Source organism: Chelonoidis abingdonii, chromosome 5 (assembly GCF_003597395.2).
Source record: "Chelonoidis abingdonii isolate Lonesome George chromosome 5, CheloAbing_2.0, whole genome shotgun sequence".
NCBI lineage: Eukaryota > Metazoa > Chordata > Testudines > Testudinidae > Chelonoidis > Chelonoidis abingdonii.
Genome location: NC_133773.1, coordinates 138,774,798 through 138,800,433, shown reverse-complemented (window position 1 = coordinate 138,800,433; position 25,636 = coordinate 138,774,798). Strand labels below are relative to the sequence as shown.

The 25,636-nt window shown below is 42.3% G+C and overlaps 1 protein-coding gene across 4 annotated transcripts in view; it reads right to left on the bottom strand.

Annotated features, from left to right (window-relative positions):
* Window positions 1-25,636, bottom strand: part of RNF24 (ring finger protein 24) — a 73,501-nt gene that overhangs the window by 32,827 nt on the left and 15,038 nt on the right. For all 4 annotated transcript variants that reach the window (XM_032766169.2, XM_032766173.2, XM_032766171.2 and 1 more), the window contains one exon: window positions 2,579-2,728. In XM_032766169.2, the coding sequence (XP_032622060.1) occupies window positions 2,579-2,728 (150 nt within the window). The remainder of the gene's footprint in view (window positions 1-2,578; window positions 2,729-25,636) is intronic.

Sequence of the window (25,636 nt, the reverse complement as noted above, 5' to 3'; positions counted from 1 at the left end):
TGGAACGGGTCCCATCTGAGGAGAGATTAAAGAGGCTAGGACTTTTCAGCTTGGAAAAGAGGAGACTAAGGGGGGATATCATATAAGTATATAAAATCATGAGTGGTGTGGAGAAAGTGAATAAGGAAAAGTTATTTACTTGTTCCCATAAGAGAAGAACTAGGGACCACCAAATTAAATTAATGGGCAGCAGGTTTAAAACAAAGGAAGTTGTTCTTCACACAGCCCACAGTCAACTTGTGGAACTCCTTGCCTGAGGAGGTTGTGAAGGCTAGGACTACAACAGGGTTTGAAAGAGAACTGGATAAATTCATGGAGGTTAAGTCTATTAATGGCTATTAGCAAGGATGGGTAAAGAATGGTGTCCCTAGCCTCTGTTTGTCAGAGGGTGGAGATGGATGGCAGGAGAGATATCGCTTGATCATTACCTGTTAGGTTCACTCCCTCTGGGACACCTGGCATTGGTCACTGTCAGTAGACAGGATATTGGGCTGGATGGACTTTTGGTCTGACCCAGTATGGCCATTCTTATGTTAACTCTAAGTCTTTCACTGTAAGGCACGTTCTCCAGCTTTCAAATCACTTTTGTGGCAGTTTTCTGCACCCTCTCCAATTGTCTAGATATTTTTTTTTGTTGTTGAAAGTACAATCACCAAAACCAGATACGGTATTCCAGTACTAGTCTAACCAGCGCCGTATATAAAAGTATAGTCATCTCTCTACTCCTACTCACTGCTCCACTGGTTATACATCCAGGGACTGCATTAGCGCTTCTTGGCACAGCACTGCACTGGGAGCTCATGTTGAGTTACCTGTCTACCATGACCCACCCTAGATCCTTTTCAGAGTCACTGCTTTCCAGGATACAGTCCTCCATTCTGTAGGTGTGGCCTGCATTCCTTGTTCCTAGATGTATAACTTTGCATTTGGGTGTATCAAAATTTGTTGACCTGGTAAGCTGGTCCCATTCAATCAGGATTTCTCCGTATGACTGCCCTGTCGTCATTATTATTTATCACTCTGACCATCTTGGAGTCATCCAAAAATGTTATCAGGCTTTGCTTTGCTTCGGACAATAGTTATGGAGCTGCAAATATGTGAACATTATTGAGTGCTTGTACTCTGGTTTTATAATCTAAGGGATATCTACTACTGAAACGGTACTCTGGTTTTATAATCTAAGGGATAACAGCTACTGAAACGGCTGTTTTTGTCTTTTAGGTATTAAACACAGCAGCCCCACTGCCCCACCCCAGCAGCTATCCAGACAGTGTAAACAGGGTCAATGGGTCCAGTGTTCACAGTAGCAGAAAGTGCTCACACCTGTTGGAACAAGGTATCCAGCAATGGGTGTAGAACCCTGCTGATCTCATCTACATTAGTCATTTTCAATTCAGCTTGGGAGAAAGCGTAAAAGTTAGCCTGCTGCGTAACACTGGGCAACAGACACAGGCTCTGTCCACAAAAGTCAAAGGAGTGCGTGCATAAATGTAAGCTACGTTAACAAGACAAAAACAGAGAAAGATAATATGCAGAATAGCTGTGTATATGCAGGTTTTCAGCAGGATTTTTGCAAGGTATCTAAGACGTGCGTGGGGTGAGGTACAACTGCTGCCAATAAACTGAAATCTTCACAAAGAGATCCTTTGTTCCTGACCACGAGGAGAGGCAGACACAGCCTTGAATCATGAAGACTGCAGCATGCTGACTTTTCAGAATAGACTTTTTTCTCTCACCTCTATTGTAGGTTATTTATTTATTTATTTGGCTATGTTTCTATTTTGATCTGGGAGAAACAGTTTTGTCTCAATTAAATATTCAAACTTCCCAAAACCAGAATGACCTTTACGGACTGCATTCATCACTGTTCAGATTAACAAGTCAACTCTGCATCATTAATCTCTAAACTGTGCTGTTGAATGAGCAATAATCACACAGTACATGAGTTATTCATTAAAGAGAGAGATGCATCGAAATAGTATAAGCAGCAAGCAGAAAACACTGACACCAAGAAATCATGCTTTTCCTGCATGCTTAAATTACAAAAAAATCCACTTTAAAAGCAACATAATGTAATTGCTTTCCTTTAGAGTCAACTCTAGAAATGTGCCTGGATCACATATGTGCTCTGGATGGATTTAATATATATGAATGTATGGGTCGAATACTAAGCCAATGAGCAAATTATTCTACTTAAAAATGGAGAACTACAATAATTTCATAGGTGATATCCAGTGATAAAGACCAGACAACACTGCTTGCAGTGGCAGATGGGAAGGCAGCACTATGCAAATCTATTCAAGTAATACCTGTAAAGTAAATCACCAATGGATTCATTAAATCTAACATGTCTTGCTGTGCCTATGGAAAATTTTACCATTTAGGTGAAAAAAAACAGTGTTTCTTTCTCTTTGAACACTGTTTAAAAGGGTTCAATCCTAGAAAAGAAAAAGCGCCTCCAGCAAGGGGCTTAATAGAACTCTCCATGCCTGAATGAACCATAGGAAAAGTTTGGCACATCACATGACTGGGACCAAATAGATTTCAGCTGGCAAAATAGTAATGGTAGTTTATTTACCTGATCAAGTAGCAACAGAAGAGTAAACTAAGGATGAAGACGAATATGGCAGTGCCGAAAACCACAATGTATATATTGAGAGGCAGGTTCTGAAACCCAATGTTCGGCATCCTGAAACTGTAATGCTGGAAGTCTGAGCTCATGGATGGGCTGTGAGGAAACAGAAACACAACACAAGGCTTTTAGTTGGAGTCACCAGAGACCAAGAATCGAAACCATGTTAATTTTTAAAACGATGAATGACAGCTTGAACATTTCAGAAGGCGAGAAATAAAGACGACCATCCTCTTTCCTGGCAAGTATGTCTCCCCTGCCCTTAGCTGGGTGTCCAGCAGTACCAACATTTGATTGCTCCCTGTGACATAAGAGAGAGGAGAGGAAGAGAAATGCTATGTTGGCTAGTTCACCCTTCCACGAGTTTCTTCTCCATGAGCTAAGGTCCTGGTTTAGCAATCCCGAGACCAGTCCAGCATCATTGCAGAGCAGACGGACAATGAACCGTAGACAGAACTTTTTCTCCTCCTTACGTGATCATCTTATCCAGTTATTTCCCTTCCGATAAACACATGCAAGTGCTTTAAAAAAAACGCCACAGACAGTTACCATAGATGTACATTTACACAGTACGTGTTATTGTGGTCAGTGACCATCCGTACCTGAAACCTGAACAACCAAGAAAGGAATGTTTAAAGAGCTAAACGGCCTTGAATTAAGAGAAATTTTTTTTTTTTAAACAATTGTTGAGACCAGTTCCTCATCTAGTGGAAATTCCCCTCTGAAAACTTCAAGCATGCAAATAATTGACTGCTATCCAAACCTGTTCAAATCAACTCTGAACTGATCCTTGTCTTGGCTCAAGCAAAACTAGTGTTCCTACTTGAATATGGCATTTCCCTTTTATTTAGGTGTGGTTTCCTATGCTGCAGTTAGTGTTAGCATGGGAGCGGAGAAGAACTCAAGGAGATTTCCACTAACATATGACAGAGTCACAGGAAAATTACAAGTGCCATAAAACTGGATTTTAAGACTTTCAAACGGGCCAGCTAGCCTCTAGCCATGTCAGGCAGATTGGCTCAAAGACAGGTTGTAGGTTGTACCCCTTGTCTAAACCTTCACTGATTCTCCCCGATCATTGGGGCGGGGGGGGGGAGGGCCTTACTAAAGTGCCGAATCATCTTTGAATAGGCAAGGCTGATTTGGAGTGGTAACGCAGGAGGAGTATGGAAGGACAAGGCGGCAGTCAGCTCAGCTGTCAATTTACCAAGATTCAAGCATGTGACCAAAATCAAGTCCCCACAGATGGGCCAAATTACATTGTATAAGCAGCTGCTTGCAATAATGAGTTTAACATATGATCTCTCCCATGATTTCAGCTTCCTGTTTCATTACATGGGATGCCAATATTTTACAGTAAGCATAAATCTAGATACAAAATGAATAAAACCCCTTATAATCAGGTAAAATAGATTAATGTCTGTACAGTCACTCATGTCATAGTGCTACTAATTAGTGTTTATACAGCAATATTTGGAAAAGGCTTTGAAATCCTTAGAGACAAGTGCATATTTATGATTGTAAACTTACTATATAGCCTGTAAACAGCCCTGTTGCAAAAAGACCATGCAAATATAAATTCATCCAGCCTTGCAAAACCCAAATGAACATATATCAGCTCAGGCAAAAAAAATGTACCTGCCCTACTCTACTTAAGAATTAAAAAGAAGATGTTCGCCTGTTAAAATGATTTGCCCAAGGTGAGTGAGTGTGAACAGTTTGCAAGGCTGAATTACCTGCTGTTAGTGTGAAGTTTAATGAAAAATCATCTCTATTTTACAGATGAAGAAACTGAAGTACAAAGGGAAATGAGTTTTCAAAGGAAGCTCCGTTCAGTCCTATCTGTGCATGTTCAAACATTTGTGTGTGCACTCATAAGTGCTATTGTTTGTGCACCATCGATGCCACATATAAATCCAAGAGTTAATTGCATTTGCATTTGTGTTTTATTTCCACATCCAAAGTTGCAACTGTGCACTAGATATGTTAAATAGAGATCTGACCCTGATTGTCAAAGCAGGGGAATAGAACTTTGGAGCTTTCATCTTTCTAATGCACTTATTCGGCCCTTATCATTTGCAGTATACGTACCTATCACCACCTTTGTTAGGTAGGGAAGAACTATTATCCCGATTTTACAGATGGGGAACTGAGGCACAGAGAAAAACAGCTTACCCAGCTCTACTTCAGATACAAGCATTCACATAAAAATTCAAATAGAGTGGCTCTCTTCTAATCAAGAACTGGCCAGTATTACTGGAATTCTGTTCCAGAATAGCTAATCTGAATTTAAATCTTAAGTGCTCATTGTATGAATTTGCGACACTATACGATTTAAAACAATGACTGAAGAAGACTGGTTCCTGAATCCCAAAAATACAAGTGTTGAAAGCGAAAGAGGTGGTGGTCGTCAAATGACCTGGCCACAACAGGAGTGCCTTGTCAGATAGAGAATATTAATAAAAAACAAACCAGAAGAGTCCAGTGGACATTTTCAGGATAGGACTTCCACACACTGGAAACCTGTTGGGAGAAGTCCTTGTCCATAGCTCAACTCTGTCTCTACCTAGGGATGGTCAGAGAGGACAAAGTGACCTACCTAAGCTGGCTGGAAAGGACAGGAGGTGAGTCAGTCACTTGAGCACCCCAGGCCTGCACCGTTAGAGGCATTATGTACTATCATACAAAACACTGAATTTAAAGAACCTGAATAGGCCCCTCCTGGAATAAGCTACACCAGCTGCAGCTCAGATGTGCTGGTACAAGCTACTTCCACACTAGAAGAGCTTTGCTGGTACAGTATATCAGTGGAGCTATACCAGCAAAGAGCGGCTAGTGTAGACCTGACCTAAGCCACAGAGATGTGCTGTGATGCAACGTATGGCAAACAGGCAGACAGCAGAGTTTACGGAGGGGAAAAGGGCAGCCGAAGGAAGTGTGTATTGTAATAATCCCGCCACCACCCTCAGCACAGTCTAAAACCTCCTGAGCAATTTTCTGGAGTGTGCCGGAAGTCAATTCCCCGCGGCTTGGAATAGCTTCCTCCTTTTGCATATTGACGCAATATAGTCAGACTTCTTTAAGGGACTTGACTTGGTACCACATAACATTTTGATTAAAGAACTTGAATGATTTAAGTTAACACGCCACACATTAAATGGATTAAAAATTGGCTGATAGGTCTCTATGCAACTATAAGCTGAGAACGGTCACAGAGTGGATCTGTTTCTAGTGGGGTCCTGCAGGGATCGATTCTTGGCCCTACACTATTTAACATCTGGAAAAAACCCCACAATCGTCACTGATAAAGTTTGCAGATGACAAAAATTGGGGGAAATGGTAAATAATAAAGACGACAGGTCACTGATTCAGAGCGATCTGGATTGCTTGGTAAAGTAGGCATAAGCAAACAATGTGTTTTAATATAGCTACATGTAAATGTACATATCTAGGGAAAAATAACGTAGGCCACACTTACAGCATGAGGGACTCTATCCTGGGAACCAGTGACTCTGAAAAAGATTTGGATGTGGTGGTGCATAATCAGACGAATATCAGCTCCCAGTGTAACGCTGTGGCCAAAAGAGCTAATACCATCCTGGAATGCATAAACAGGGGACTCTCGAGTAGGAAGAGAGGTTAGTTTATCTCTGTATTTGCTACTGGTGTGATCATTGCTGGAAGCCTGTGTCCAGTTCTGGTGCCCACTATTCAAGAAAGATGTTGATACAGTGGAGAGGGTTCAGAGAAGAGCCAGAAGAATGATGAATAGAGTAGACAACACGCCTTATAGTGATAAACTCAACAGCTCAATCTATTTAACTTAAAGGGAAGGTTAAGGGGTGACTTGATTACAGTGACAAAAATTTTAACTGACAAAAGTGGTAATCAGGGGTGTGAAACCTCCCCACCCAACAGACACACATTTCACATACGCTCTCCCGCTGACATAGCTACCATCACTCATTGGCTAGAGCAGCTACACTACGGTCCTTAGAGTGGTGCAGCTGAAGCGGTATAGCTGCGCCGCTCTAAGGTCCGTAGGGTAGACATAGCCTAAGTATCTACCTGCTGAACAAATATTTAATAATGGGTTCTTCAATCTAGCAGAGAAAGGTATAACCTGATCCAATGGCGGGAAATTGAAACTATTCAGACTAGAAACAAGGTGTGAACAGTGAGAGTAATTAACCGTTGGAACAATTTACTAAAAGTCGTGGTGGATTCTCTATCACAGGCCATTTTTAAATCAAGATTGGATTTATTCCATAAGCTCTGCTTTAGGAATTGTTTTGGAGTAGTTCTCTGGCCTGTGTTGCACAGCAGGTCAGACTGGATGATCACAATGGTCCCATCTGGCCCTAGAATCTCTGAATATGCCCCTTTCTTTTTCAAGCCCATTTCTTCCGTTAAACTAGTAGTCCCCAACCTCTCTGTTGCCATAGCATATTCATGTTCCCAGAAGAGTGTGGCGGGCGCCGGATGACCAGAAGCTGAAATGCCACCAGCCGGCATCATCAAGAAGCGTCGCTGCCAAAATGCCACCAAGAAGCAATAGCATTTCAGCTGCGACGCTTCTTGGCGGCATTTTGGTAGCTGGTTGTCCGGCGGCCACGCTCCTCGGCGGCGGGTTGTCCAGTGGAAGCACTCCCTTGTCAGTAGGTGGATGCACATAATGCCCTGGCGGGCGCCATGGTGCCCACAGGCACCACATTGGGGACCACTGCATTAAACCATTCTCTGCTGATCTCATTGTGGTTTCCTCCTTGTGTGTGAGCCACTGTTACCTGCATGGTATTTACAGGATTTATACTACCCATTTTCAGAGCAAGGAACCATGGCCTTCTACCTGTTTTGAAAGCACTGTATACTTTTATGACTCTATAAACAGTAATAAGGTAGATGGCTGTGCGTGTATTGTACAACATAAGCTTAGTTTTCATGGGAAATGAAAAATGCACCAAGAGAATGAGCATGCAGAATGCTACCCTTCATTTATGTCGCTTGCCCTCACCCGCGTAAGAGCTATGGAATGAGATCATTTATATGGATTTTTTTTACTGAAACTCTGCATAACAATTCGTCTAATACGCGCTACCATCAATCTTTTTTGGGATTTGCATCACCTTCAAACTTGGCTCTGGTTTATTTTCACGAATACCCCACTAAGTAACGAAGGTGTCTCTGTAACTTTAAAATTACCTTTCATACTGTAATACTGCTCTGTTCTCTCTCTCACTGGCTTCAGTTCCATAAGATCGTAGTTAAGAGTTTTCATAGTAATTTCTGGTAACTTCTAAGCTTGATTAAAATCCTTGGAGATCAGTATATGCACCAAAAGAGCCTCTGAGCCAAAGCAGAAATGCTGCAATAACCTCTGAGTCTAGAAGCTTGTATTCACCCTTAAAGCCACTTTTCGGGTACTGCTTATAACACGATTATCTGAGGCTTTGTCTCTTTCAAATGGAATCAGCTATCTAGTGACAGCTATGTTGATTTAAAATAAATACATACATAAATAAATAAAAAGCCCAAACCTATTTTCCTTCTCTAGACACAGTTAATACAGTTTGGTCTTGTAGTCTGAGTTTGGGTTTTTTCCCATGTGTTCCTGAACTGGGATACTGCAGCCTTGTTTGGTCAAAGGCTATACCATGGATCAAGAATTCTGTAAAAACTCAATTTGGTCACATTTACATTGCAAGGGGGAACCATGTTGTAACTGGATCCCCATGATAGCTATAGGGTATATGGGATCTAAGGCAAAAGAAAGGAAATTTCTAGTTAAAGTCAAAGTCAACATGCCAACCTGACCCTTCCCTTGTGGTGTAACAACAAAAACAGCCACACAAACATTGTTTGGAACTCCCTACAATACCTTAGCACAACTAGATAAGGATAGTGTTACAGTTTTCCTCCTTGTGTCAAATTAAGCAGGCTCTTAATGCTAATTGCTAGTTTTCAGTGTAAAAAGCTAACACAAAGTGGGTAATACAACTTCACCCTTCTCCTTAAGAAAGGAGTTTCAGAAAGATGTATCGCCTTCTCCTGTGCTATTACTGATGCACTTTCAACAGTATTGCAGAAGCAGCAGTGTTAAACAAACTGTTACGTAAACCAAAAGTTTCCCAAATGCCAGTCTTGCCACATCTTGCCACTTCGTTTTTTTATTGAACACTATTTATAAGTATTACTTCCTTCACTCATCATACGCTATGCATTACTTCTTCGGGCTTGTCTACACCACCCAGCCTTGTCGCTAAAAGTCAGTGTGTGTAAATGCTCTTTATCGGTACTTTGTTGGCACTTTTGCTGACAAAATACTTCCAGCCCCGTGAGCAGCATTAGCTTTGTCGGCAGAATGTGTTCACACTGCAACTTGCATAGGCAAAACTTTTGTCTTTTGCCGGGGGCCTTTAAGTATCTGTGAAAGACAAAAGTTTTGTCGTCAACTTTGCAGTGTAGACATACCCTAACTTTTATCCAGTGAATTGGCTGTGTTTTAACTCATTCTGAAATAAATACACAAACAAACAAAAACACTGGGAGCAATTCTTCATCCTTTGGCTAGTGCTTTGAATTTTGTTGAGTTCCAAGATTACATTATCCAGTGTATTTGTCATGGTCTTTTATATTCATGACCTTTGGTATCAGATTAACTGAGTTTCTGTAGTTAAAGCAACATTCTTCAGAACAGGAAGTGAAAAAGGCAATTTATTAACAAGAAAAGAGATGGGCAGAGTCTTAAATATCTGATCCACTATGTCAATCTTTCCTTACCTGAGGTAACCTAAACCAACTAATACACTTTTTTCAGTTAAGTGGGTCTAAACTGACTATTAATCCCCCAAAAAACTACCCTAATTAAACCAAATGGGGACCTGCCACCCTTCAATCAGATAATAGACCTTATCATATAGCCTTTATTCAAGTCGTCAGTTCCACTTAAATCAATGAATTGCCTTGAGGCATACTGATGGAAGTGGAAGTAAAATTAACTGGGTGCTAACCATGCTGTGCAACGTTCTATGAACAGGCTTCACATGATTCAATATAAATCATTAGTTGCCAGTAAACACCAATTTTACCTGACACACTGAATCGACGAAAAAAAAATCTATTGGTAATCGTCTGCAAGCGCACGCTCCCCTGCACCTTGCGCCTGAAGGGATCTGGTGTTACCCGCTGCAGAGAGTCCCCGGCAGCACCGCTGTGACACTGAACGTTTATTAAAAAAAGGTTTAAAAAAACCTGATATAACTGTTCAATTTACACAAAACAAAACTGGAATTCTGCCAAGCTTATTCCTATCTATAAGTAAGGAAAGGACTTCAGACTCTAGGACTGCCAGTCCAGCACTTTTCACAGCATAAAATTCATTCAGCAGTAAAATACATTTAACTCTTGCCATACTGGGGGGTTAACCTGGCAAGTTTATGTTAAGTTATGGAATAGAAGAAAAAATTAAGACATGAGAAATAAAAGTGTCAAGTAAAAACCATTAAGGTTAGACTGAAAACATTCTGCATGAGATTCAGGAAACAAATAGCTTTAAAAACAACAAGGAGTCCGATGGCACTTTAAAGGTTAACAGATTTATTTGGGCAAAACCTCACTTCACTTTTTTACCCACAAAAGCTTCTACCCAAATAAATCTGTTAAAGTGCCACCGGACCCCTCGTTGTTTTTGTGGATACAGACTAACACGGCTCCCTCTCTGATAAATAGCTTTAAGGGGCTTTGTATAAAATGACATTTTTTAAAAACAGTTGGGCCCTTCTTTTAACTTGTATTTCAGTCTATTTCACAGATCTATGAAGCAGCAGCCAAAAAGGAAGATTTTTTTTTTTATTTTGATGAAGAATAAAAAAGTGTCTTTTTGCTTCTGTCCCTATTCGGAAGTGCTTTGCTTAATGTGGAGAACTTCTTTCCCTATCCCAGGCACCTTCCTTCCAGACACATCAGATCCTTCACTATTCATGGAAGGAATATTCGATGGGAAGCCAATGGAGAAGATGGTCAGTCACCCAAGGGAAACTGTAAAATAAGCAGAGATTGTCAAAAAGGTTTTCTATTCTAGGGTAATCAAATAAGTGCAGTAGGAAGAGGTGAGTGTGTCCTGATGTATCCTCTTAGCCATAACAAGGGAAGATGATCTGGGCCTAGGAAAAAGTGTAATGACAAAGGATTTGAGAAAGCACAGCGTGCAGTCAACATGCTCTAGAGTCTAGATCTAGCATCGTTTGCTGCTCCTTGTATGCCAGAGCAAGTGACAACCTTGCAAGTGTACAAGAGGGGCTGTTTTGAGGAAAGGAGTTGAGGCTGGAGCAACAGTGAAATACAGGAGGGGTTGGGGATGTCTTTCATTAGGGAGGGCAAATGGCACTGAGAGGATAATACAGGAATTATACTCAAGAAGAAAAGGAGATTTTGCACCTGTGCCCATGGGTAAGAAACCAGAATGGGGTAGAATCTGCTCCCCCAGATCATGGGAGGGCACCAGTGGAACTGAATGAAAAAACAGCCAGGGCAACTATGCCACTGGTATTTGAGTGTGTGTTGGGAGTATGGAGAAGACAACTAAAAACTTAGTTTCAAATAGATTATTTGAAAAATCAATTGGCCAAAGTGAGAATTTGGGATGGAACTCTGTTCGAAGTTGAATTTCTGTATGAGTCTAATTGCTACTGCCTCCAGCAGAACCCTGTGACCCTACAGCATGGGATGGGAGAGGTGCTTTCGTTGGCATAAGCAGTCCTCGAGAGGCGGTAGCCAAGTCGAAGAATTCTGTCTACACTAGGGCTTCGGTGGGCTTACCTATGCTGCTCAGGGGTGTGGATTCTTTTTCAGCTGACAATCTTTTAGTGTAGATCAGTTTGTGTGTGAATATGTATGTGTGAGCGGGACAGAGAAGTCAACAATCCCAGACATCAAAGGAATAAGGAAGTTGAAGGAAGATTAAAAATAAGCACTTTGCTACTGGGGGGAAAAGAGACTGAAAGTCTTGAATGGTAACAGACCCAGAAAGAGGAAAAATATAGCATACTCCCATGAAAAGTCCCAAGAAATTGCTTGGAGGAAAGTTCTAGTATGTCCATAAGAAATATTACACATCAAATAGCTTAACTAGAAGAATATGGACAGAAAAACACTTACAGGATGAGGAAGGGACATCAGATGGAAGCAAAAAGATGACATTTGGACTGGAAAATGTTTGTTTCTTTAAACAAACAATTAGGAGAAGCCATAGTACAATAGCTTCCAGAGGACCTAATAAAGATCAGGGTCCCATTGTGCTTGGCTCTGTACTAACAGATAATAAGGAACAGCTTACAGTTTACGGCCCTGATCCTGCCATCGGATTTGCATGCATGGCCCTTTACATTGGCATGGAGCCTGGAACATTTCAAACACTTGATCCATACTAAACAGGGAATTAAAATCCTCCATGTAAAATTGCCAGTTCACACATTTCAGTGGAGATAATTTGAATTAAAACCAGGAGATTAATACACTAAAACAGAAAGTTTCTAGTTCAGAACGAACTTCTTCTCTCCTCTTTTATTATACAATTAAATGAGTCAGACATGCCAGGGTTTAGCTCTGGGACATAGGCCTATTTCTTTGTCACTTACAAAACCAATTATATTAAAGTATGAGTTAATGCAACATTAAGGTTAAAAAATGTAAAAAGCAAGTTACAAGACCCACAGTGACATGCATTTGCCAGCTTTGCTCACATATACTTTTGATTACAAATTCTACGATTAAAGATGGACCTAAATATACAAAACGGCCAAGTTTATTTCTACAATAGTGCCACTATAGTCAATGAAATCACATGAGCCACGAATTTGGCCCACCTTGTGTAACGCCATCAAGATAACACTAGTATAAGAACTCAGCATTTTAAATTCCTAATTTCAACATGTGAATGCAAATGGTATGTTATTCAACTGGTTTATATTGATTAAACAAGAAAGAAACTGCTTGGCTTAATGCCATTACACAAAAACAGTCCACGTAAGCTCTCTGGATCATACTGGACTTTAGTGAATGGGTTGGCCGAGGAGAAAGCTCATGCCTTGGCTGCCGGTGGATGGAGACAGTTCTCAGCATCAGTGGGTTAAAAGGGTAGCAAGGCATCAGTTTGTATTCTGACAGTTCTATCTTAGCAATGGGAGAAAACAGAAATAGAATGTTTCTAAACAGAAGCTTAGCATTTGTGGGAAACTGGAATGCAACTATTCCCTCCCCACCTCCCCGTCATCCCCCAGTGATTTTATTCAGTCCTCAGTGTTAAGACAGAGAATTGGGAATGGATTTTTTGGGGGGTTATAAGTGCATGTGTGCAACATTCACAATTTCCTCATGCACATTGTCCCTCTAAGTCTCCTGATTAGGTTGGTCAGAGAAAGTGCACTTTTCCTAGCACCCCAGCAATCTAATGAAATGATTGTGGCTTCAGTAGACAGCTAAAACTTAACACATTCCCAGGAAGCATGTTCAGAAATGTTTTCATTGATTCATAGATTTTAAGGTCAGAAGGGATGTGACAGCGCCTGGTAAGGGTTCCCCTGAGGGTCACTGCTGCTAAGTTTAGGGTGACTAGACAGCAAATGTTAAAAACAGGACAGGGGTCGGAGGGGGTAATAGGAGCCTATATAAGAAAAAGGCCCAAAAATCGGGACTGTCCTTATAAAATTGGGACAGCTGGTCACCCTAGCTAATTTGGGCCCACATGCTGGGCTCATGCATGCTCAAACTTCCTGAGTCCGAGGAAAGCCCAGGCACTGCCTCTGGCGTTGGGTCTCTAGGCATACTCTTGGGGTGCAGATCCTCCTAGAACCCCCTTCTGAGCACTGAGATTCACATCCCCACTGAGACTAGTGCCAACTCCTCCTCAACTCCCCAGTGGTTTAAGCCCACTTTCCCGGAACTCCAACATTGCTGACACTAGGACTTAAGGTTTCCCTTCCGGGAGGTGTGATAGTTGAAGCATGTAACACACAGGGGTTTGGAAGCTTTGCAAAGTCTATCACTCTATTTTAGATAGCATGAAATACACAGATCCAGACAACAGAACACCTGTATCCATTTCCCTGCCTTGGTTTCCTCACCACTCTTGAGTGAGCGTTTTTCAGGCCAGTCTCCAGAATCTTTTAACTCGCACTTCCCTCCAGTCCTGCTGCTTCTGATCTCTTCTCTCTGCTGCTAAAATGGCTGGTAAGGTCCACCTCATTCAGTGATCAGATTCCTCCACCAGGTGATCTGTTACGTTACCTCTCCTGGGGAGGTTCAGACTTGAGAAACTGGTTTGCCCTGGGAAATAACCAACTTTGTCTCCCCCAGCCCTCCCCTATGGCCACTTACCTGGTGCCCAGCCCGGTGCCACTTACCCTGAGTAGCTCCAGGGCGGCAGAGGTGTGCAGTGGGGCTAATGCAGGCTCCCTGCCTGCCCTGGCACCATGCCACACCTGGAAGTGGCCAGCATGTCTGTCAGTGGCTCCTGGGGGTGAGTTCCCGGCCAATGGAAGCTGCGAGGGGGCAGTGCCTGCAGCTGAGGGAAGCTCACAGAGCTCTCTGCTGCCCCAAGGGCCGCAGGGACGTGGTGCCAGCTACTTCCAGGAGCTGCGCAGGACCAGGGCAGGCAGGGAGCCTGCCTTAGCCCCACTGCACCACAGGGCTGGCAACTGAAAGCCCTGATGGGCTAGATTCAGCCAGCGGACTGCAGTCTGCCCTCCCCTGGATTAGATGGTCCCTTCTGACCTTAAAGTCCATAAGCCCTCACAGGCTTTCGTACTGGTTTAACTAAATCAGTTGTTAAGTCAAATTTAAACCGGTGGCGACTTTGAATACAGGCAAAGCCTTATCCAAATACTCAGAGGTATGCATTCAGCCATGAGATACGATTATTTTATTCATTTGATATACACATACAATAATCATAAAATCCTCACCAGGTGCACATGTCTAAACTGAATTCCACATGATCTTTTGGGCACTGTAGAAAACGGGAAAAAACCCTAAAAAACTATTTTTAAAGCTGACCCTCCTCCCTGACCCAAACAGCTGAATGGAATTTCCTCAAACTTCTCCTCTGTAGTAAAGCCAAACCTGGGCCACTTCAGCCCAAGGGGAACATTGTGGAGCAAATTATGAGCATATGCAAAGGAGAGGTTATATCTGTGAAAAGTTAAGGCGAGAATCTTCAATCACAAAAGCTATAATAAAAAGTTACTCTGCAATTGCTACATACTTCTTTGGAAAAAAGTTCTTTGCCAGCAAATGCCAAACCAAGGGCCAAGAATGCACTCTGTGTTTCATTTAAAGAAGTAGGGGAAAGTTAGCAGGATCTGTTCCAGCTGCGAGTAATGTCTAAGTAATTTTTTAAAAAAATATTAAACATTAGAGCAAAGGGGACAGAGATGGGGAAAAGCAGTGGAGAGAAAAACATGATACTTGCTTCCATTTTCATATTCTGTTATTTTATAATAGGCTCTGGAAACACAGCCTAAAGAAAAAAGGACAACATCATGTTTCCACAATATATACATATACACATTTGCTATGAGATCCTGATTAACTGGCTGCCAGGGATGTATCTATCTGGTCAGAGTCCAGCCAAGACGTTAAACTAACATAACGTACTGCACCAACATGTTCTCATTAATCAGTGCTAAAACCCTATCCTGTTCCCTCTGAAATGAACTGGAGACTAGTTCCTTTCAAGAATATGTTTTATTGAAAGCAGTCTACAATAATAATGAAGATAACATATAGAAAACCACATAGGTTACAAGCGTGATAGATTTTGCAAGCATATGAATTTCCTGTGTCGTTCAAGAGCAAGACAATATTAGTAGCTAGTGCAAACTGTTATAGAAATTCTCTTAATTACAATATTGTCCATGAAATTAATAGCAGCCAATCAAAGAAAGGGGTCTATTTATCCCCAGCCAGTCTGATACACATGGGAATTTGTGCAAAGCAGTAACATGAACTACGAGTGACACACTGGCTAAGAGCACATGTCCAGGTCATGCTATTTCAGTACCAACTAGCTATCTGGAATCAGGTTTGCATCTCCTGTAGTTACCAGCTCTGTCTTTTTGACTACATGAATTAAACATAAGCCAGCTACTTCAATCAGATTCACAGAAACAAGGAAATTCAGAAACAAATGCAGACAATGGATGAAACAAGAATATTAATAATATTAATAAAATAAATCAAGTGTTATATTTTATATAGTGCCAATATATTATAGAATGAATGGTGTTAAACACACCATAAGATGGTACAAACTTATCCAAGACAATGTTAAACATTTGTAAATTTATGAATAAGGAATACGGCTTTAGTGACAATTTTTGATTGGCAAACTGACTTGTATTTCCCTCCACCTGTTTGTTTTATCCACACAGATCTGGGCCAAGTAACTCTCTGTTATACGTTTGTACGGCGTCTGCCGAAATGAGACCCTGGCTTCTAGGTGCTATTGTAATGCAAATAAATTACAATAAAGATTCACCATGCCATCTTGGTACCAAAATTACCTCTCCAGAAACAGGAGAGATTAGAATAAGTGTACTGCTTTACTGTGATTTAGTACATCTTGATAAGTTCTAAACTTCCTATGTTATATTAATTCATTCACAACTTGGTCAACAATATCTCTGAAATTTTAATTAACAAAATTAAATTTAGAAGGCTCATTGAGCTACTAATATTTTTGCTAAGCAATCTAAAATTCAATGAGTTTGAGAAATATGGTATAATTAAAGTTACTTAACTAGTGTGCGTTTGTGCTCACAAAAAGCTGAAACTCCATCTGTAACCCTATTTCTTGGAATTCTGGCAACTCAGAACTGCTCCTGGTCTTATACACACACAAAGTCCACTGCAATACAGCGAGGAAGTACAATACAAGAGAAACAGATAAGGACATAGGACCATGTTAATATATGGGATAGGAGTAATTTCCATGCAAGTTGCACCTACTTATGCCAAGTTGGAATTGGGCTCAGCATATACATAACTGGAGGCCAAGACACTGATCTGGTGCTGAAATGGTGATTCAGGAGGTAGCACTCTGCCCTTAGTCACTGATATATAAATTACTACACTATGAAGTTGCTATGCTAATGGATGTCCCATATTGCAGATGAGACATAAAACCGAAAAGTCTAATGACCGCCAGCGATCATTAAAGATCCTGTGGATCTTTGGCAAGAATATGGATGTTAGAAAGGAACCATGATGAAGCAGCTGCAATGGTGAAATGGAAACAATTATTAGCATCTCTCGTGTCCTGGTCAAATTCCAAACCTACATAAAATCCCCTTCCACTTTCAATTGCTTATGATATTCTTCAATTTTTGCCTAACCATTAAGAAGGGCTGCTGTGTGCTGTTAAGGACTTCCCACGTTCCACCCTAGAATGGTCATATATCCCTTGCCTACTCCCTAAGCAAGTTGCAAAGCTTAATTCATGTTTTCAAAGCACAAATTCTTGGACAGAAGACACTTTAAAAGAGCAGAGAAAAATAAAGTAAAAAATAAAATCACACTTTGTTCCAACACATCAAAGGCATTTGTCCTCAGTGAAGACTAAGTCTATGACAAACCTGAACATTTTACAGTAAAGCAATGCATGTTACCTAAGAGTAAGAAATGAGCAAAAAAAATCTTTTGCAAAGTGGAAAAATTTCCACATCCTGCTAACTCCTAATGGCCAAGTGGAATTTTACTCAAAAAAAAAAAATAAAAAATAAAAAAATCACTTTTGAAATGAAAAATCTTGCAGGCCAGAGCAGGGTTTCTCAACCTTCTTTCTGAGCCCCCTCAACATACTACAAAAACTTCAGGGCCCAGTTGGGGGGTTTTAGGGCTCCTGGCTTCAGCCACTGGGTGTATGCATGTGTGTGGCAGAGGGGGATGGCAGCTTGGGGCTCCAGGCCAGGGGAGGCTCAGGCTTCTACCCTGTGAGGCACCGCGCGGGGTTCAGGGCTTTAGATCCAAGAGGACCACTGGGGCTCGGGGCTCCCATGGCTCCGCTCCCGGCTTCAGCCCTACAGGGGGCGCCGAGACTCGGGGCTTCAGCCCCACAGGGAGTGCCGGGACTCGGGGCACCTGGCTTCAGCCCTGTGGCTCTGTTCCCGACTTCAGCCTGTCGGGGCACCAAAACTGAGGGCTTCAGCCTGAGGCTCTGCTCCTGGTTTCATCCCTGTGGGGATGCCAGGGCTCGAGGCCCCACAGCCCCTGAAGCCAGTTCGTGGACCTCCAGGGGGCCACAGACCCCTGGTTGAGAACCACTGGCCTAGGTGGTGGTTTCTTTGCAGAAAGCTATAGGCACTAGAGAAAGAGTGGTTTGTAATTCAAGTTTCTATTATAGAGAGGCTGCTTCAACACTGTATAATATCACATCCAAAAATATGATAAAAGAAAATTAATGTCATGAAGTCAGGCACTCAATAGGAAATGGCAGAATTAAGGTTCCTGTGTGGCCTTAATTCAGGACCCATGTGTATATGCATGACACTATCTTTGATTACATAATCATATGGAAAATTTCAGACTGAATGGTTAAAGATAGCACAAAGTCATAAGCAGTTCAAAACAGTCTTATAATGGAAAGCATCAGGCAACCTTAACTCTACGCAGCACTATCAGCTCTGCCTATAATACTTGGCAAGAGCAGTTATCTTCTAATGTAAATAACAGGAGTTAATTATCAAGTTTGAGTATCAGAGGGGTAGGCGTATTAGTCTGGATCTGTAAAAAGCGACAAAGAGTCCTGTGGCACCTTACAGACTTGCGAACAGACGTATGGAGTATAAGCTTTTGTGTCTGACAAAGTGGGTATTCACCCACGAAAGTTCATGCACCAATACGTCTGTTAGCCTATAAGGTGCCACAGGACTCTATCACTTTTTATCAAGTTTGAGGAATTGGTTAAATGTACCTTAAAATGTGAAGGAATTTGTGCTAAGAGCAGCACGGAAATAAATGCAGAAAACAGGTCATCTCTAGTTTTCATTAGTTCAAGTACTTTCATCCAGTGCTTGTTGGGAAGGCAGGCCACAGTCTCCTCAGGGCTGATTTAACATTTTTTTTTCTGTAAAATCAAAAGAACCTTCTAACCAGTCTAAAATAGTGAGGAAATGAAGTTCAAAACAAAGTACAACATTTTTCTTTCATGATGTGCTCAGATTGGATTGAAGCAGAAATGAAACTGATTTATTAGGTCATTTTGTCCATCCTCCCACCAGTGGTTTCAAAGGAAATCCAAACCAGAAAAGTAGGTGTGTGGTATAATTGCAGAAAGCTTGCAGAGCAGCCAGCAATATACATTTGGAGATAGTCATAAGACCCAAATCCAGTGTATTGAATCTCAGAAACTTAAATTAGCTCCATTAACTGCTTGTGTGCACAAAATTGTCCTACCCGTGTATTTGCTTCCCCCATCCCAGCTACGAAATAAAACTTCAAGCATTTTTTCCTTTGGCCTTTTGTTTCGCTGTTTCCTGCCACAACAGCTCTAAAGGAGATCAAAATGTCATTAGCCTCAGTATTCACTTTTATTTCTCACAAAGGTGATGGGAATGCACGCAGCATTTTTTCAAATCCATTTACAGCCTAGGCTAGTATTAACACTATGATGGTGGAATAATGACTCATTTTACATTGCCCAGTTTTAAAGGGTCACTATTGCCCATGTTACATAGAGAAACAGGAACCTTGCATAATGTTGCTGCTTCTTTAGTACCCACATTTCCTTATTTTTCATAAAACACTATAATGTGCTTAGTCCCTTCTCACAAAGGGGAACTATCGGATAGTCTCTAGGATTTTAAATTTGGTGCAGGATTGGTGGCATCCTATTTGCATGTCCCCATATGTCCTGTGCTGCTACCTGTCCACACAGACAGACAGGAGGAGCAAAAAGTGCTAAAATGACATGCTCAAAGGTCAGTTTCTCTCTGCTGGTCCTACTGGACATGGGGGACCTGTGTTGTGCAGAAATAGCACAGGCATGGTCCTCTACAATTGCTGCAGGAACTCAGGGTACAGATGAGGTCGGAAAACTAACAAGTTAGTTTCTCCATTTCCCGATCACCCCAAAGAACAGAGCATCATGCCTATTCTGCTTCCCACTGCCCAGCAACAGCAGCACAGTGAAAATGACTAGGATCTTGTCATGTTACTTCCAGCCAAATGCTGTGTGCAGTTGGAGAAGAAATGATGTGATGAGACCAAGATTAGTCTCACTATTCCTGTCAGCAGAGTGTTGGAAGGCAGGGGTGAAATGTACTCAGACACTGGGGATTTGGGTTTACACACGACTGTGCTGACCTCCTCAGTGGAGGAGCAGAGGTGTAAAGTGACACACACAAAGTGAGTTGTCCAAGGTGGCAGAGTCAGGAGTAGAACACTGGAGTACCAATGCTCATCCTCTGCTTTAAGTACTAGATCACACTCCAAGCAACTCCCCATTAACATTTCCCCCTGAATTTGAAAGGGAGAAAGGGAAGAATGCTTGACACACAAACAAAATTGAAACTCCAGATCCATGGACAATGTCAGTTCTTCCCATTGGAGCCCAGTGGCTCTCCTTTCAAACACAAATCCATATGTTCCTTTTAAATAAAGGCACTGAAAACCAGGAATGAAGCTGCTCCATGAGATGTGGTTGCAGAAACACAACCTCCTCTTTCTGCTTCGTAGCAGTCAACATTCCAGGCTGGCATTTCACAATAAAGATAAAAACAGCACTTCACCGTTATTGCTCAATTCAGCTAACTTCTCCGTCTTTCAGACTGCCCTCTAGCTTGCTGTGCCAATTCTTGACCTTCCGTGTTTTCCCTGTATTTAAATACTAGAGTCCACTGTGTAACACAAACTGAAAACCCTTGTATCACTGAGCAGTACATTCATAGATACTACGACGAGGCCAAATACATTGAGCTATCGGTAAGGCTGCGACTCTGTCACGGAGGTCGCGGAAGTCACAGATTCCATGACTTTCTTTGACCTCTGTCACTTCCACAGCTGCAGTGGCCGGCACGGCTGTCGCCAGGGCAAGAGACACTGGCCGCTGCTTGGAGATGTGCCAATATCAGCAGTGGCCCCGGGGGCACCCCAAAGGCCATTGGGAGAGTAGTCCCCAAGGACCTTGGAGCAATGGGCCGCCAGGGCAGTCAGCCCTCACTGCTGGAGCAGGGGCCCCACAGAGCAACGGGGCCCCAAAAGCAGAGATTTAGTCATCGTGGGTATTTATAGTAAAAGTCATGGACAGGTCACAGGGCCCTAAACATTTGTTCATTGCCCGCGACCTGTCCGTGACTTTTACTAAAAATACCCATGATTAAATCTTAGCCTTAGCTACATGGCAAGTGCACTGGTTATCCATGGATTTACAATGACGACTGAATAAGTGTAGAGGCACAGAGAAGGAAGTCAGTAGGTACAGGGTCCCTCCAAAACTCTGATCCCCACAAAATTCTGAAAATGACTCTCTTTGCCAATTCATGAATCGTTATACTAAGACAACGGTCTCAAACGGGGATCACAAGGTGGTTATGTGGAGATCATGAGCTATCAGCCCCGGGGCAGTGGGGCTGGACCAGTCAACCCTGCACATGGCTAACAGCCCCAGCCCTAGCCCTCTGGGGGTGGGGTGGGGGAGGTTGCACTCAGAGGCTTGCTGTGTGGAAGGGACCACCAATACAAAAAGTTTGAGAACCACTGTACTAAAACAATGAGTGCTGCAAAGGAGTACGTGAACAGGCCCTCTCATATCTTTTATGTTAATACACAGACATCTCATCATAGAATATGAGGGTTGAAAGGGACCTCAGGAGGTCATCTAGTCCAACCCCCTGCTCAGAGCAGGACCAATTCCCAACTAAATCATCCCAGCTAGGGCTCTGTCAAGCCAGTCCTTAAAAACCTCTAAAGGAAGGAGATTCCACCACCTCCCTAGGGAACCCATTTCCGTGCTTCACCACCCTCCTAGCAAAAAAGTTTTTCCTAATATCCAACCTAAACTTCCCCCATTGCAACCTGAGACCATTACTCCTTGTTCTGTCATCTGGTACCACTGAGAACAGTCTAGATCCATCCCCTTTGGAACCCCCTTTCAGGTAGTTGAAAGCAGCTATCAAATCCCCCGTCATTCTCAGTTCCCTCAGCCTCTCCTGATAAGTCATGTGCTGCAGCCCCCTATCATTTTTGTGCCTCTGCTGGATTCTCATTTTCCACATCGCTCTTGTAGTATGGGGCCCAAAACTGACATGCCTACTCCAGATGAGGCCTCACCAATGTCAAATAGAGGGGAATAATCACATCCCTTGATCTGCCAGCAATGCTCCTACTTATACAGCCCAAAATGCCGTTAGCCTTCTTGGCAACAAGGGCACACTGTTGACTCATATCCAGCTTCTCGTTCACTATAACCCCTAGGTCCTTTTCTGCAGAACTGCTGTCTAACCATTCGGTCCCTAGTCTGTAACAGTGAATGGGATTCTTCCGTCCTAAGTGCAGGGCTCTGCGCTTGTCCTTGTTGAACCTCATCAGGTTTCTTTTGACTCAATCCTCTAATTTGTCCAGGTCCCTCTGCATCCTATCCCTACCCTCCAGCATATCTACCACTCCTTCCAGTTTAGTGTCATCTGCAAACTTGCTGAGGGTGCAGTCCATGCCATCCTCCAGATCATTAATGAAGATATTGAACAAAACCGGCCCCATGTCCAACCCTTGGGGCATTCTGCTTGAAACCAGCTGCCAACTAGACATTGAGCCATTGATCACAACCCATTGAGCCCGACGATCTAGCCAGCTTTCTATCCACCTTACAGTCCATTAATCCAGCCCATAGTTCTTTAACTTGCCGGCAAGAATACTGTGGGAGACAGTATCAAAAGCTTTGCTAAAGACAAGGAATAACACATCCACTGCTTTCCCCTCATCCACAGACCCCATTTCTCTAATGGAGTATAGTCAGAACTAAAATACCAAGAGGCTGATAGCCTACACAGCATACATTTATGGTAGGCATCTTGTGTTAGCGTCAGGAATGCTATAGGTCACCAGAAACCAAAAGGTAAATGAAATAAAGACTAGCTGAGTTCAGTACAGGGGTACAGAAGAGAAACTAAATAAGGTTCCTATGTTATCTCAAATTTTTTTAGGGAGTAGTCTGAAAAAGGACCAGGTGGCTCCAAAGGCTAGTTGAGGAACAGCAAAGTAGTATGGGGATGGAAGGGAAGAATTTTTACTCGAGGGAATTCTGCAACACTGCACAATGCAGAATTTTGCAGAAATTAATGTAGTGCACACAGAATTTCCCTTCCCCCACAGAAATGGGATGTAGTGCTGCTGGCTGCCACTACGGGATCCTGGACCTGGCAAAGCCCAGCTCGCACACAGAAGGCACTGCTGGGGGGAGGGAGAGGGAGCTAGAGGGTTCCTGGCTGCTGCAGTTCCCAGCGTGCCCTAAGAGAAGGAGACAGCAGTGTGCAGGAAACTCCATGCAAGTCTGGAACCCAGCATCAGGCTGTTTCTCCCTCTGGATCCCTGGGCTCTAGGGGAGGGAAGGGAAGGGTGTATTGGCTCGTGGGGGCACTATAGCTGGGCTTGGGGGGCGGGGTTATGGGTGTCTAGCCCCCTGGCTGGGCAGGGGGCAGAGAAACAGGAACTGGCTTGACATAGAGGTTTGTTTAACTCTCTAGTCCTGGAGAATTTTTGTGCGTCTGTATTGTTACAGACATATTTGCTGACAGGTATTTTGAAATAAATTACCAAAATAATTGAGACTTGTGTGGTTATGTAGTGTTATTTTGACAAATACAATTTGAAAATACTGTGCCAAAAAGAATAAAAATTCTGTGTACATAGTTTTTAATTATTTGGTGCAGAATGCTGCAGGAGCAAATCTTGTACTGCTGTTACCCTCATTCCTTGTTCTGTGAACACAAGACTTCTGTCTCCAGGGATGCCCAAAGTACCATCTTTCACCTGCACAAAATTTTCCCCCCTCTCTCTCTCTCTCTCTCACACTCACACACACACACAATTTAGCAGCATGCAGATGACTGAAAAGCTGGTGTCCTGTGGAAGAGAAGCACTAACAAAGCCTGTGAATCTCCTATTTGTTTTAACAGGAGATGTGCCAATAGCTTCCTCCACTCTTGCAAGGCAAGGGTACACTTTGGAGCTCAGTGGGATTTTTTGTTTTTCTTTTGTGTTTCATTAAATGATTTTAAGATGTCAACATTATTTAAGAATGTTAAAAAAAAGATAGCATTCCTTACCCTACTCCTATAGGAATCTATGCCAATGCATTTTTACTGTTTGTTTTACGTCCTTCCTGATGCCAACAGAAGACATGAACCTCAAAATGTGCTAAATAGATGGTTTCTCTTTCCCCACATTTTAAAGCACCAGCTGTTTTCTGTGGAGCAGGAGGAAAGGTTTTCAGAATTCTCAGCTGTCTCGTGGGAAGAAAAAAGAAGCCCTAATGTGAGTTCATGCAATATTCTGGGCCACATATTGTGACTTTTCAATTCTGTGTATGCTTTACTATCTGCTAGCTACATTTTTCAAGTATTCTGAGTAATTAAAGAAATTCCATGGAATTGTAAAGAGTCAGGGATACTGAAATTCCATTATCCCATGGTGGGAACTGCAGCAGTGGAAACGGAGAACTGAATACTTGAGTCCCACGAGAGTACTGCAAAATTGGCCAGTGAATGCAGCTGAATTCCAGGGGCCTTGCACAGGGTATAGTGTTGTTTGAGTAAACAGTGACAGTCGTAAAACAATTTTTCCCCTACAGTTCCTCCCAGCCTACTGTATACTCTGTGGTACCGGCCTGCACAGTTTATAAAATAATACTAAACAAACCCAAAACTTGACCACATCATTTTAGAGGATAAATTTGAAACAGGGGGAAAAGAAATTACAGTAATTTACTGTTGTGCTCTCATGATTAGGGGTGAAATTTAATTTTGATTGTAAGCCAGGCTGATACCATCTGCCCCCTTAAAGAAATTCACAAACCAAATTACAGAGACCTCAAAATTAGTAGTTGAAGTCAGGGCTGGAGGTAGAATTTTTCATCCGCGTAATTTGATAAGAGGTTATTAAATTAGACACCCTTAAAACAGGGGGATTCACCATAGTCCAGCAAATCTAAGTTCTTTGGCCATTTATATTATATTTTGACTAGATTTCAGTTCACTAAGTTTTGTCTCTTCTCATTTTTAATCAATTAAACTAACAGCATTTCAAACATCATCAGAAGGGCACACTGGATCAGAGAGGCTTACTCTGACTGCTGGAGACCTAAGGTATGTGCAGTATTTTTAATTTTGTTTTGTTTTTTAAGTTAAGTTTCTAGCCTTTTTCCCTGCAGAAACAGGCCTCATAGTGTGTAACTCAACTGCAGGTCAAAGGAAAAATTTCAACATTAATCAGACCAGCTGTTTTCAATTTAGATGTTTAAAAAATGGTGTTTCCATCTGTTGGGGGGGGGGGCGAGGATACCTCTCCCCTCTTCTGCAGCCAGATCTTAGCTAGAGAATAGCAAGTCAAAGGCAACTGCAATGAAGTTTGATTTATTTAAGCAACAGGTGCATGTGTCTAGCAGGCTGGTGAGGTATGAACAGGAACAGCTCCCTGCTGGCCTGCCTATCCAAGTTCCCAATTCCTCTATTTCCTTGTTTACGTTTCTTATCAGCTTAAGTGTCAACTCTGAATTTTCCAGTTTTCAATTAAAACCAAAAACCACTCACCCCCTACATTAATGCAAGGATTTTTTACCTTTACGTTAGTGCTTGCAACCCTAACTTCACCTTACAGTGTTCTGTTTTTTGCACCTAGGATACACTATTTATTGAGATTTATTGTAAGATTGTTGCAAAGATATAGGGAGTTCCTAGGAAAACTGAGCTACCAGCACAAGAGAGCTGCAGTGGTCAAGAGGTTATAAAGTTCTGG